Source organism: Balaenoptera musculus, chromosome 3 (assembly GCF_009873245.2).
Source record: "Balaenoptera musculus isolate JJ_BM4_2016_0621 chromosome 3, mBalMus1.pri.v3, whole genome shotgun sequence".
NCBI lineage: Eukaryota > Metazoa > Chordata > Mammalia > Artiodactyla > Balaenopteridae > Balaenoptera > Balaenoptera musculus.
This window is the reverse complement of record NC_045787.1, coordinates 113,229,243-113,243,313: the sequence shown is the minus strand read 5'-3', so window position 1 is coordinate 113,243,313 and position 14,071 is coordinate 113,229,243. Positions and strand designations below refer to the sequence as shown.

General features: G+C 38.6%; 1 protein-coding gene across 2 annotated transcripts in view; it reads left to right on the top strand.

Moving 5' to 3' along the window:
- Positions 1-14,071, top strand: part of SPOCK1 (SPARC (osteonectin), cwcv and kazal like domains proteoglycan 1) — a 549,728-nt gene that overhangs the window by 528,848 nt on the left and 6,809 nt on the right. For both annotated transcript variants that reach the window (XM_036848672.1, XM_036848671.1), the window contains 2 exons: positions 3,593-3,814; positions 7,875-7,937. In XM_036848672.1, coding sequence (XP_036704567.1) covers positions 3,593-3,814; positions 7,875-7,937 — 285 coding nt within the window. The remainder of the gene's footprint in view (positions 1-3,592; positions 3,815-7,874; positions 7,938-14,071) is intronic.

Below are 14,071 nucleotides of genomic sequence, written 5' to 3'. Positions count from 1 at the left end.
GCGGTTGTTAAAAGAAACACTAAGTTAAATGTATACACTGACTTCAAATATGCCCCCGTTTCAGAAACATTAAAATATGGAGGAGAGGGAAATGCCTTAGAATCAAGAAAATACTACAACAACTTATGTTTTTTAAAGTCTGCTTGCAAAATTATCATGTGTTTAGTACAGTCCTTTTGGAAAATACATTTAAGTATATGTAAAGATACCAAAACAACAAACTACTGTGTATAAAACAGATAAGCAACAATATACTATATAACATAGGGAATTATAGCCATTATCTTGTAATAACCTGCAAAAATACTGCATCACTATGCTGTACACCTGAAACTAACACAATATTGTACGTCAAGCATACTTCAATTTAAAAATGTATAGAAACACACCATTTTAACAACTGTAAACACGTCGTGGCATGGCATATACTTCAAATGTTTCCTTGCCACGTAGAAAAAAATATTTATGTCTGTGTGTGTATGTATACACACACACACACACTTTACAGACTGTCTTATGGCCTTCTTTTATCATCCAGCAATACACTATGACTATCTTTCTAGGCTGTTGAGTAGTATTCTGCCTTGTAATCACTATATAGAATCTCAATGTATAGATACAACATAATTTATGTAATTAGACCTTTATTTGGGAGGTTTGAAGTTGTTCCTAATGTTCAGCTATTATAAGCAACACGGTAGCAAACATCTTTGATAACTTAGCTTTATGGACGTTAATCAGATTGCATTTTGTTTTCCATAGATAAACTCCCAGACAAGTGTTCCCTCCGCCATCACTGAACTGGCAGAGACCATACCCAGAGCCTCTCCATAAGCTGGAGAGAAAACTCAGAGTAGGTCTGCCTGTTTGTACCTTGACGGAGCCTCTCACTGCCTTTAACGCAAAGGCCGTTAGGGGAGAGCTCATGCACACTGTGGCCGATTGGCACAGAACGGCTTACTCAACAATACAGTTGTTGAGATGCGTGGAGCTTTGCCACAGCCTTTTCTGTGTAGAGATTTTTATATTGATTTGTCAAAATATAAAAACACACGTTATTTAAAGCAGAGAGTATTTCACCCCATCCCTGATGCCACACTTGTGTGGACAGGATTTCTGAATGTAATGCTCCTGGATTGAACTAAGTAGGTAAGAAGTGATACTGGCAATTGGTGGGACCCAGAGTTTAACCAGCATCTGGTCCTCAGCCCAAATTAGAATGATCTTCTTAATTTCGGGTTTATCCTTTGCTGTTCATAGCCATCTAGAGATACTAGTAGAGAATGTTGATCCTAGTGGACAATTCTTTCACCAGTTTGGATCTTTTTTACCTTAAGGGAAAGGTAGATTCTGGGAAGCAAATGCTAAGTGTCCGAAGAGTGGGTCCTGGGGTTGTATCTGTGGGAAGGGGGATGTAAGAGTCTTTCTTTCCATCCCCGCCAAAGGTTTCTTTGGGAGTTTGTGGACAGTTAATTCACAGATAGTCTCTAGAAGCTTTTCCCAGGGATCTTCCAGGAGCCGCTGAGTCCCTGGACTTTCTGAACAAAAACCACGGAACCCTAGAAGTGCCATGAGCTCAGGGCCAGCCAGAAGGGCTGCTCTGTTCCCCTGGATATCAGATGCAGGTGCCTCTTTTCTAGAGCCTTCCAAATAGGTGTGGGTAGGCTTGACCTTAGCCTACTGCCCAGCCAGCTTGGCACTTCTTTTTGGTGGTCAGTCAGCAGTATTAAAATGGTAATATCCTACAACATTGACGCATATTACATAAAATATTCTGTACAAAAGTGTGGAGCCATTTAGTGTCAGAGTCAATTATCTTCCTTTATTCAGTCACCCCTGAGGACATCATCATCACAGAGATTGTTCAGTCATGACCTTCAGTCAAAGAAGAGGCCAGATGATGTTCCATAGTCTCTCTTCTTGAAAATCAGGATCTTTTCTAAGATGTGCTTTAAGATATCAAAAGGTATAAGTTTAAAAATGGAAAGATTTTTTTTATGTTGGAACGGGTAAGTAAACTTCGCAGTAGCTAGAAAACTTCTCTCAACAGGTTCTTCTGTGGAGCACCTCCTGTGTGCCTGTACTGGCTGAGGCTACTGAAGGGAACAAGAGAGTCTTTGCCCTCAGGAGCTTAGGGTCTAATTTACAGGCACCGACAATGAGGGGAAGCACAGGCTTCTGTGAGAGCTCAGGGGAGAAGGTGCAACACTTAGGCTACTGGCTTCTGGATGGCAAAGACCCTGTTGTAAAGATGCTACTTTAAAGGGTGGGCATGCTTTGCTGTCTTACATCCTGCTGACTAAGCAGGAGTCCCTGGTGAGGCACATAGAGCCTGATAAGCAGGCTGTAGGTTAGAACCCTAGAGGGTCAATCGATCCCCTCAGGATCCTCAGTGACAGTCACTGCAGCAGCCCTGGCATTGCTCATCCCTAAACTTGGCGCCCAAGCCAACTGGATGTCCTCAGGATAGGAGGCGCCTGTGTCATGCGAAGCAGAGGCAGCCCTGGGAGAGGAGGGACTGAGAATGTAGACTCAGGGTTGGGCCACCTGGGCTTGAATTCCAGCCCCACAATTGTATGACCTTGAGCAAGTAACTTAAATCTTGAGCTTCTTGTCTATAATCCATAGGGAGGATAAAAGCATCATCTCTTAGGGCTGTTATAAGGATTCAGTGAGATAATTAAGTATAAAATGCTGAGAAGAGTGCCTTCAGTAACACAAAAGTGAACTCTTTTCATCATTTTTCTGGGGAAAATAAAACCAGTCCTAGAAATCCAGATTATGGAATAATTTAACATTTGCTGGTGCTTTGATTACGAAAGAAAGACGAGTTTTACATGTGGGGCATGCCTTCTCTGGGGTTTGTCTACAGTACACTCAGTATCCCGAGTGTTAAGCCAAGTGTTATTATTCGAGTGCATACAGTTTCCACTGTAGAAACAAATAATTCTTTAAGAAAACCAACCCTCCTCCCCGCACCCCGGGAAATAAATAAAAAAGAAATAATTTTCTGAGTCATACATGATTCCATGTCATGTATCTCTTGAGGGGATTGCAGAAAAGAAAAATGGGGAACAGAGGCAGGTACCCTGGCTTGTTTTCCCATTAATGTTCAGACTGCTTGGATTGAACAGTCCTTTGGGATATAATCAGTGCTTCTGGATTATGCCACAGAGTTTCATCTCACTGCCATCCTTTTACGATAGTTGTCTTGTTTTGGTTTTTCAAGTAGTTTTTTTCCCTCAATATAAAAGCATAGATTGCAGTATTATCCTTTAGTCCTCTTACTCACCATGTTTGCACTCTTCCTTTCAGGCATCCCCTGTTTTAAGCAAGTCTGGTAAATGAAAACCCCTATTTACATCACAGATAAATTAGCATTGGGGATTTATTCCCTTTAGAACGTATTCTCCTCAAATGCTGACTTCTGTTTTAGCACATTTTAGATTGTTTCATTTAAAAACCAACCAACCACCACCACATGTTGTGGTAGAAGGCTGCTGAGACTGTACCCGTGGAGGGGGAAAGCATCAGGGGAGCAGGTGGCGAGAGCGGGCTTGGTGGCAGCTGAGACATGTCCTTCCCTCTACAGGGTTTGACACCAGCATCCTTCCCATCTGCAAGGACTCCTTGGGCTGGATGTTCAACAAGTTGGACATGAACTATGACCTCCTGCTTGACCACTCAGAGATCAACGCCATCTACCTGGATAAGTACGAGCCCTGTATCAAGCCTCTCTTCAATTCTTGTGACTCCTTCAAGGATGGCAAGCTCTCTAACAATGAGTGGTGCTACTGCTTCCAGAAGCCTGGAGGTAAGGCAGGAGGGAGGTGGGGCCCAGAGGGCAGGGCCGCCATGCTGTGCAGGGAAGGGTCCCCTATCACGTACTGGGGAGATAGGGATCAGCAAGCAGAAAGACACAGCTAGAGAATAAAGCAAACGCTCTTTTCTCCTCATTGACCTCCACTTTCAGCATGGTAGGGAAAATGCAGGAGCATAATTAAGGAGTGTGTTATTCCACTCCTCCTTTTAGGAAAATCTTTTAACTGTTGTGCCTCAGCTTTTCCATCTGTAAGATGGGCGTAGAAACCTTTGCTACATAATTCCCAAAGTCAGTGTAAGATCCTTAATGTCTTTGTTTTTTGTACATTTTCTTCAGATTAGGTTCTTATGTGTTTCTGTTTTTAGTAGGCACTCTCTCTATACTAAGACATTAGAATTGGTCTCATCATATGTATTGCAAATAGTTTTTTTCCCCAAATTTGACTATGTGCATTTTTGCTAGGGTGAAATTTAAAATTTTAAGATAGTCAAATTTCTCCATCTTTTATTTTGGGGCTTCTTAGAAGCCATAAGGCTTACGTTAAGCTTAGAAAGGCATTTCCCACTGTGAGATAGTAAAGCAATTCTCTTTTGTTTTCTTTAGTACCTTTGTGGGGTTTTGTTTATTGAAGTCTTTTATCACTTTAGTTTTTTGTGTGTGTGCAGTCAAGTAGGGTCCCAGCCCCGATCCCTTGAGATGGTTGTCCACTTGCCCATTTGTCATTTATTGACTAACCCATCTTTCTCCCACTAGTTTGAAATGCTTCCTCTATCATATATAAAACTCCTATATGCTCTATGTATATCTGTCTATTCCTGGGTGCTCTGTCCTACTAGTTGACATGTTTTATTATTTAGTGGACCACTCTCTCCTACCATTAATCTTTTTTCAGAATATTGTTATATGTCCTATATGTTTGAACTCTTTGAATTTTATAATCAGTTCATTCAATTAAAAAAAAACTGGTATTTCTTTTAGAATCAGGCAAAATTAGATTAATCTAGAGAGAGTTGATAGCTATATAATATTGAACCCTTTTATCCTAGAACAGGATTTGTCTGTTAACCAGCAAGCTACAAGTTTTGTTTTCACAGATGTTATACTTCCCTTGTGTTTACTGTTGTTGCCAGTATAGACAAAATCCATTTTTTCCCATTATATTTCCTCACTGGTGATTGCTTCACTATTAAATTTGTTCCCGGCCACCATACTAAATCCTCACTTTATTTATGATAGTTCTTCTGGTTGGTTTCCTTGAATTTTTCAGGTGTGCAGTCATATTATCTGCAAATAGTGATAATTTTTTCTCTTTTCAATTTTTATACCTCATTTCTTTCTAATCACATCAGGTAGTTCTTCCAAATCGATGTTAAATAATAGCCATGCTTTTTACTTCAGTAGGAATGCTTGTGGTGGTTCAGCATTAAGCTTAATGATAGCTTTGGGCTTGAGTTCATACGAATTCATGTGGCTTTAGCTCCAGGTTGAGGCTGAGTGAAGTGAAGCCTCATTGCTAATACTTCACCTGGAGGTGTAATGCCAGGGCCCCGAGAGGGAAGTAACTGCCTTAACCACAAGACACAGCTGAGCCCCTAGCCACATGCGATGTCTCCAGATAGGCTGCCCTTTCAGCAACTGTGGGAGGGAGCCGGGACCCACCTATGGAAAAGAATGGCATCTAGGAGGAGTTGAGCAAAATAATTTGTTGTCGTTCTTTGTTTCTTATTTTGTGTACTTCTCCCCTTTAGCTATAGGCCATAGGTATTCATAGTTTGTATTTTTATTATGGTTAATTTGTAGATATTCTACATTTAAGGATCTGGGTACCTCTTTGGCCCAATAAAGCTTTTAAAGAGCACTTTTAAACTCTTCGTGTTGACTGGTTTTGAGATCATTCTTTATTGCCAAGTTTTAGAAGTTTTTTCAGAAGTTCTCATGGGAATTAGTCTTTGAATGTTTGAAAATATATAAATTTCCTTTATACAGAAGCAAAGATGCTAAGTATAAACTTCCTGGAATCATAGTTTGCTTTCTTGATACCTTAACGTTATTCTCCTAGCCCTGGATGTAGTTACTGAAAGAGTGAACCCATACGAATTTTTCTCCCTTTTGGTGGTGTTGTGACCATTTTGCCTGGAAGCCAAAAGGATTCTTTACCTTTCACGGATATGAACTTCCTTGGACATGTTTTAGTTTTGCTCAGGCTATATCATCAATCAATCGCTTTTTCCTGAGACATGTTATGCTCTTTTGAGCTCTAGAATTAAAACTTTTTTGTCCCACGTGTTTAGTCTCTTCTCATCAGTCACATGGACGTTTCACATCAGTTTTGTTGCTTCAGATATAGCCTTCCTTTCTTTAACGGCTTAATTTTCCTCTTTTTATGTCATTTATATCCTTGAGCTTTTGTATCATCTGTGCATTAAAATACTTGTAGATGGTCTTTTTTCATTAGAATTTTTGGTAAATATTTTCTTCTCAGCAGCATACATTTTCTGTTACAAATTTTTCTTCTGAAGTTTTTTCTTGTTCGTTCCTCTCTTTTTCTTGCAGCATTTTGAGTAGGTCTCAGTCTTGATTCATTTTTACTTATCTTTCAATAAGTAGAGTTTTTAAAATTACTATAGGACAGTTTGAGAAAGGGGCTTGACAATTAATTAGAAACTCTCTTCCTAGTAAACTGGGCAAGTGTTTATGATTGTGATGCTTCTTCAGGAGCAGTCTTCTAAACGCCTAAAGATTTTTTTCTCTGTATTTCTTCATAGTGAGATGAGCATTTCCATTTGTACCTACCTCATATGGTGACTGTAAAGATTAAATTAATTAGGAGAAAGTTCTAAAACATTCACTGGTGCATTCTGAGAATTCAGTGAAAAATGTTCATTATTTGCTATAGATGCTACTTTTAATCATCAAAGATGGAGTTTGGGCTCTTTTTTGTTGGTTTCAGGTGGTATCTTTCTCCTGTACTCTGAAATCATCGTAAACCCAGAAGTCAAAAACATGTATTTGATAGTCAGTTTCTCTCAAGGAATGAGCAGCAAGACCAGGTGGCATTGTGAAATCCGAAGGGTAACAGAGGTAAATAGGCACTCAGGTACCTTCTGCAGACCCCACACTTGTACTTACAGAGGTAGGGTAAGTGCCCTGAGAATCCAAATGTCATGGTCTTTGCTGGAGAACCATGAGCAGATAGCAGAGCCACAGCATCTGCAAAGGCCGGTCACAGTAAAATTAAGATTAGTGAGGTCGCCTTTCTTTTTGCTTGGAGTGGAAGTCAGAAGGGTACCCCACACTTTCATATGCCCTACTTTAGCCATGTGGCTCCCACTGTATCAGCCCTTCACTTGAGAATGGACAGTTTTGAGCTCGTTTGTAGTAACACATGTTTGTTTTATCACTGAAGACTTGGAGGCTGAGAGACAGAAAGAGACAGGCCCAAAGTACTTACCTAGGAGGTGGCAAAGCCCAGAGTTAAGGTGTCACCCTTCTGTCCCTCTGGATCTCTTCTGTATCTTCATAGTTGTCCCTTGAGGCCTGTGCTTTACTTTCCTGGGGTAGTGAGCCATGAGGTTGGAAGTAGCCATTCTAATTGTCTTTCTATCCTGCAGTAAGACCTGGGGTAGATTAAGTATTTGTCACAGTCTGTGGATTCAACACACGTACCCACTAGTAACCTATCATCATCCTGGTTCTCACCTCATAGAAGTCTTGGCTGATAAGAGATATTTTTTCCTTTATATAAGGAAGTAAATAATGAAATCACTGATGAGACACTTGTTATTTGCTTGAATGGGTGGTGGGAAGAAAGATTCCTGTACAGTGCAAGTAGCCCCCCAATACTATTTTAAGTACCTAGTGGTATAAAATGTTGTTTTTTAAAAATGAGTGCCACTAATGGCCTGAATTTGTTTTGCTGCGTAGTAACAGCAGATGGAGTAATTCCACTCCCAGGTGTGTCATTGTCTACATTTCATGTCAAGAGTGAAGCCAATCATTAGCGATCATATCCCTTACCATCTGGAAACTGACTTTCATAAATTATTTTTAGGTCTCCCTTGCCAGAATGAAATGAACAGGATTCAGAAGTTGAGCAAGGGGAAAAGCCTGTTGGGTAAGTACCATTTCTTGCCATTCATTTAAACAACTAATTAAACCATCCGTGTCTCTCGTAATATTGAGCACAGCCATGGTTATTCAATTAGGGACCAGTGTTGTGTGAAAAAAATGCCTCATTTTACCCGAGACGGCTCTTCCAGGAAGCTGGTGATATGTGGTAGTCCACAGGACATCTCTGAGGCTCAGTTAGCTGGCTGAGAAATGCTGCATGCGCCATCAGCGGGAGGAGACGTCAAAGGTCAGCCCATGACCAGTGGGCAGGTCACCAGGCTGAAATCGAGCTAACCCCTCCCTGATCTTGGCTTTTCCTTCTTTCACGTATGGCCATTAAACGGAGCTCTCAAGTGTTCCTTCCAAGTTAAAATGATAAGATCTCTAAATTATAGAATTTCCTATATTCTCCAGATCAAGTTGTCCATTCAACGAGGAAGATGAGCTGAGTCCCTTCTAAATTTATCAGACAGGGGCCAAGGACTCGAGTGCACTTAAACACATGTGTTTCATGTGCATGATCACTGGACCCTGTCTCTACGTTTCTCCTCTTACCTTTTGTCCAAATGTTGAGGTGGAAGGAAGCAAGTGGGTTGTGCGAGTGTGTTTTTTCCCTGACATGCAAATCTGTGGCCAAGGTAAAGGTAACAAATGCTGGCTGTTGAAGGCTCCCTTTAGCTCCAAACCCTCCTTTCCGCAGCACGCAGACCAGGCCATTGCCCAAAAAAGAGGCTGCACTGCTTCCCTTGCTTTTTAAAAAGAGAGCTGACAGCTACAACACGAATTATTCTTGTTAAGCATTCAGAAGCAGGTTCACCGCCTAAACAGCCTGCCATTTCAGGCATTTATCTATTTTCTTGAAGGAAACGGGCACGTTTTTTGCAGATTGGTCTGTGAACTCTGGCCATTCCTCTTCATCTGATGTTTGTGCCACCTCAAAGTGCATCTTACTTCCTTCCTTCTACTTTTGAAAATTACTTATTTCACTGGCTTGCCTTAGACTTTCCACTTCTGATAACACCCTTTTCAGCTCACCAAGAACTCCAAAGTCACTGTGATCTGGACCTGAGTGTAGGTTCTTCTCCAGCGTTGACGACATAAAAGCATCTTTCTGGATCTCTTTTCCATTGGGCTTTCCTCCAGTGCAAGGACTTGTGCTCAAGGATCTGATTCTTCCATGTGCGAGGTTATTTTGGGTTTGAGTGATGTGCTTAAGAGAACTAATAGAGAGTGCTATTTTTGGATGCATGGATATCTTCTTACTGCTTCATTGATAATGAGATATTTTTAAAGTATGTGGCCTCAGATAAAATGTCTCATCTTTTATTTTCCCCAGTTCACAGGAATGAAAGGCCTATCTTTTTCCTACTGTGAAGCCCACCTAGTTTTAAAGCTCACTTTACCACATCTCCCCACATAGGGATATTATTCTAGCTGACTCATAAAAATACCATTTCTCTGCTTACAAATTATTTTTTGCATGGGGAAATCTCCTAATATAACACATGTGTATTCAGGGGCATTCAGATTCCTAGCAATAACAAATTATAGTCAGTTATAATTACTGCCTACTTAGAAAAAAATGGTAATTCTATATTACATTATAGATATAGAGCAGCATCTGCTTCCTACCAACCTGGGGCTTCAACCCAGTATGCTTTTTTTTTTTTGGTCTATTAACTGCTCTTGTTTTCCAACTGCAGCTCAAGGAGGAGGATCAGCATTTCCTCACCTTTCTACTTGTTCTCAAAAACTTCTCTGCTTTTTGGTTATTGAAAGCATCTGCTTTTTTTTTGTCCTTCCTTCTGTTCCCTCAAGACCAGGGGTGCTGGCTGAGTAACTAACTAAGAGTATGGGCACTACTTCTAATTGCAGCACCAGCAGACTTACCTGTCACTTAGGAGGGATTTTTCTGGGGGCAACTTCCTAGCTGTGATCTTTGAGAACGTGGTCATCTTGGAATAGCTTGGTGAGCAGTTGCTACAATCAGCTGGATCTGAGGTTGCTGTCTGCCATGCCACTCTTCTTTCCAGATCTGTTCTATGAAATAAAATAAAAGGTCAATTTAAAAACACAGTCACTCTTAAAAAATCACAAATAAAATTAGGCAGTAGAAGCCAGTGGTAAGCAGAAACCTCCATCTTCACATGGCTGATTAATGTTACTACTCAGGTTACACTGAGGAGAATTGTCCCATAGTAGATGAGCACACAATCATCAAACACACATGCCCCCTAAGAAAAATGAAAACTAAAAACTGTCATAAATATTACCTACAGTTGAGTGAGAATCAGATTGGTACCACTGATTTAAGCAGAGAAAATATTATCTTCAGAGTGCTGAGAGGAAATCACTTTGAACCTAGAATGTTAAATTTATCTCAGTGATCATCCAAGTGTGATGACAGACATGTTCTCAAACCACAGATTCAGTAAGCTTACTAACCGTAGACTTACTAAAGGTTTTAATATGCAGAAGACAAACAATACCAGAAGGAATTATTGAGATACAATGTGGAAAAGAAATAAGGCATGCTGCTAAATCTAAACAAATATGAACTATAAAAATGTTTTGATATCAAGGTAGAATTAAAATTTCAGACTGCTGGGGTCAGTGAGAAAAATGTGTCTGGTTTATTCAGGAATAAAAGAAAATATAGATTAACTTTAGACTTAAGAAAAATATGCTTCTCAGTGCATATTTTAAGGTAACAGTAAAAATATTGGAAAAAGAATATATAGTTTTTAAACCTATGGAAGACAGAATAAAGAAAACTTGATCATTTCAACAGAAAGCAGGAAAGGGGGAAGATGGATAGCAAACACAAAATACAGTGGTAGATATAAAAACACGCATATCTGTAATCACCATAAATGTGACTGGGCCAAACTCATTTATTATGAGACAGAGACTGAGAAAATCTGACAAGAGCAAATACTTTGTTTTCAATTCTTAAGAGAAAGAGGTATTATTATCTTGCTGAAATGTTACATTTACTATGTTGTTATGTCATCAATTGCTATACCCATAACTTTAAAACAAAATGTAACATTATAAAAATTGTAACTATAGATGTAACCAACATAGGAGCGCTCAATATATAAGGCAAATACTAACAGACATAAAAGGAGAAATTGACAGTGACACAATAATAGTGGGGGACTTCAACACCCCACTTTCATCAATGGACAGATCATCCAGATAGATAGATAGATAGAAAATCAATAAGGAAACACAGGCCTTAAATGATATTTATACAGCATTCCATCCAAAAGCAGCAGAATACACAGTCTTTTCACGTGCACATGGAACATTCTCCAGGATTGATCACATCTTGGGTCACAAAGCAAGCCTTAGTAAAGTTAAGAAAATTGCAGTCAATATCAAGCATCTTTTCTGACCACAGTGCTGAGATTAGAAATCAACTATAAGATAAACACTGGAAAAAAGCACAAACATGTGGAGGCTAAACAATATGCTACTAAACAACCAATGGATCACTGAAGAAATCAAAAAATACCTAGAGAGAGACAAATGACAATGAAAACAGGATGATGCAAAAGCAGTTCTAAGAGGGAAGTTTATAGCAATACAGTCTTACCACAGGAAGCAAGAAAAGTCCCAAATAAACAACCTAACCTTACCCCTGAAGCAACTAGAGAAAGAAGAACAAACAAAACCCGAAGTTAGTAGTAAGGAAAGAAATCATAAAGATCAGAGCAGAAATAAATGAAATAGAAACAAAGAAAACAATAGCAAAGATCAATAAAACTAAAAGCTGGTTCTTTGAGAAGATAAACAAAATTGATAAACCCTTTGACTCATCAAGAAAAAAGTGGAGAGGCTGAAAATCAATAAAATTAGAAATGAAAAAGTTACAACTGACACCACAGAAATACAAAGGATCCTAAGACACTCCTACAAGCAATTATATGCCACTAAAATGGACAACCTAGAAGAAATGGACAAAATCTTAGAAAGAACTGAACCTTCCAAGACTGAACCAGGAAGAAATAGAAAACATGAACAGACCAATCACAAGCACTGAAATTGAAATTGTGATTAAAAAATTCCCAACAAACAAAAGTCGAGGACCAGATGGCTTCACAGGTGAATTCTATCAAACATTTAGAGAAGAGCTAACACCCATCCTTCTCAAACTCTTCCAAAAAATTGCAGAGGAAGGAACACTCCCAAACACATTCTATGAGGCTACTGTCACCCAGATACCAAAACCGGACAAAGATACCACAAAAAAAGAAAATTACAGGCCAATATCACTGATGAATATAGATGCAAAAATCCTCAACAAAATACTAGCAAACTGAATCCAGCAATACATTAAAAGGATCATATGCCATGGTAAAGTGGAATTTATCCCAGGGACACAAGGATTTTTCAATATCCACAAATCATTCAGTGTGATACACCACACTAACAAAGTGAAGAATAAAAACCATATGATCATGTCAATCCCAAACTCCCAGTCTATCCCTCCCCCACTCCCCCTGGTAACCATAAGTTCATTCTCTAATTCTGTGAGTCTGTTTGCTTTCTAAATAAGTTCATTTGTATAGTTTTTTTTTTTTTGGATTCTGCATATAAAGCAATATCATATGATACTTGTCTTTCTCTGTCTGACTTCACTTAGTATGATAATCTCCAGGTCCATCCATGTTGCTTTTCAATGGCTGAGTAATATTCCATTGTTTCCATATATCACTTATATGCAGAACCGAAAAAAATGATACAAATGAACTTATTTACAAAACAGAAGCAGACTCACAGACATAGAAAAACTTATGGTTACCAAAGGGGAAAGGTGGAGGTGGGGAGGGATAAATTGGGAGTTTGGGATGGACATGTACACACTACTACATTTAAAATAGATAACCAACAAGGGCCTGCTGTACAGCACAGGGAACACTGCTCAATATTCTGTAATAACATAAATGGGAAAAGAATTTGAAAAAGAATAGATACATATATATGAATAACTTAATCACTCTGTTGTACACCTGAAACTCACACAACATTGTAAATCAACCATAGTCCAATATAAAATAAAAATTAAAAAAAAAACACACACACACACAAAGTAACAGAACTGCAAGGAGGAGTTTTCATATCTATAGCCTAATCAGAGACTCCAATATACCTCTTCTTGAAAACTTACAGTTCAAGTATACAAAAGAAGAAATGAACAACATAATTCATTAGCATTTTTATATATGTATTCCTGTACATAGGCATAGAATAGACAGTCTTTTCAAACACACATGACATTTGTCATAGATTACACAAAAGAAAATAAACTAAACATCTCAAAGAAGTATCATAGATGATATTCATTCTCTACAACACAATACAAATAGAAGTAAAAAAGGAGGTTACACAATCTTATATGTCTGGGTTTTTTTTTTTTTTAATAATTAGTCAAAGATGAAATAAAGTAAAAATACAAAACATTTAGCCCTGAATGAAAATGAAAGCACTATGTGCCAAAAACAGAGAAGCAACTAAAATGAAACTTAGAGGAACATTCATAGCTTCAAATGCATTTCTGGAAAAAAAAAAAAAACTAAAATTTCAAATCAAAAAGCTATAAGGACAACACAGTTAAGACTAAAGCAAAAAGAAATCAAATAGACAAAACTTTGACAATGTGAAAGCCTCAAATACTCTCATGAATTTAAAAATGGGCTGTAAACCTCAGATATAGATGAATAGTATAAATTTGTAGTTCTCAAACTTCACAGTTTGAGAACTACAGAAACACTTGAAGAGTTTATTAAAGCATAGTTTGCTGGGCCCCACTCTCAAAGTCTTTAATTCAGTAGGTTTGAGGTGGGCTCAAGAATTTGCTTTTCTAAGCAGTTTGTTTCCCACTGATGATGCAACTGCTGGTCCTGGGCCCACACTTTGGAAACCATTGCTATAAACCAACTTACAGCAATTACGAAAACCTAGTTGAAAAGGATACTATGAGTATGGGCCATGAAGAAAAAGAAGACCCAACAGGATTAAAAAAAAAAAAACACATTAATTTTAAATCAAAATACTACTGTCACCTCCTAAAATAGGCACCAGGCTCAAAATATTTTTATGGGTGAATCCATGGAAGAGATCATTCTCATT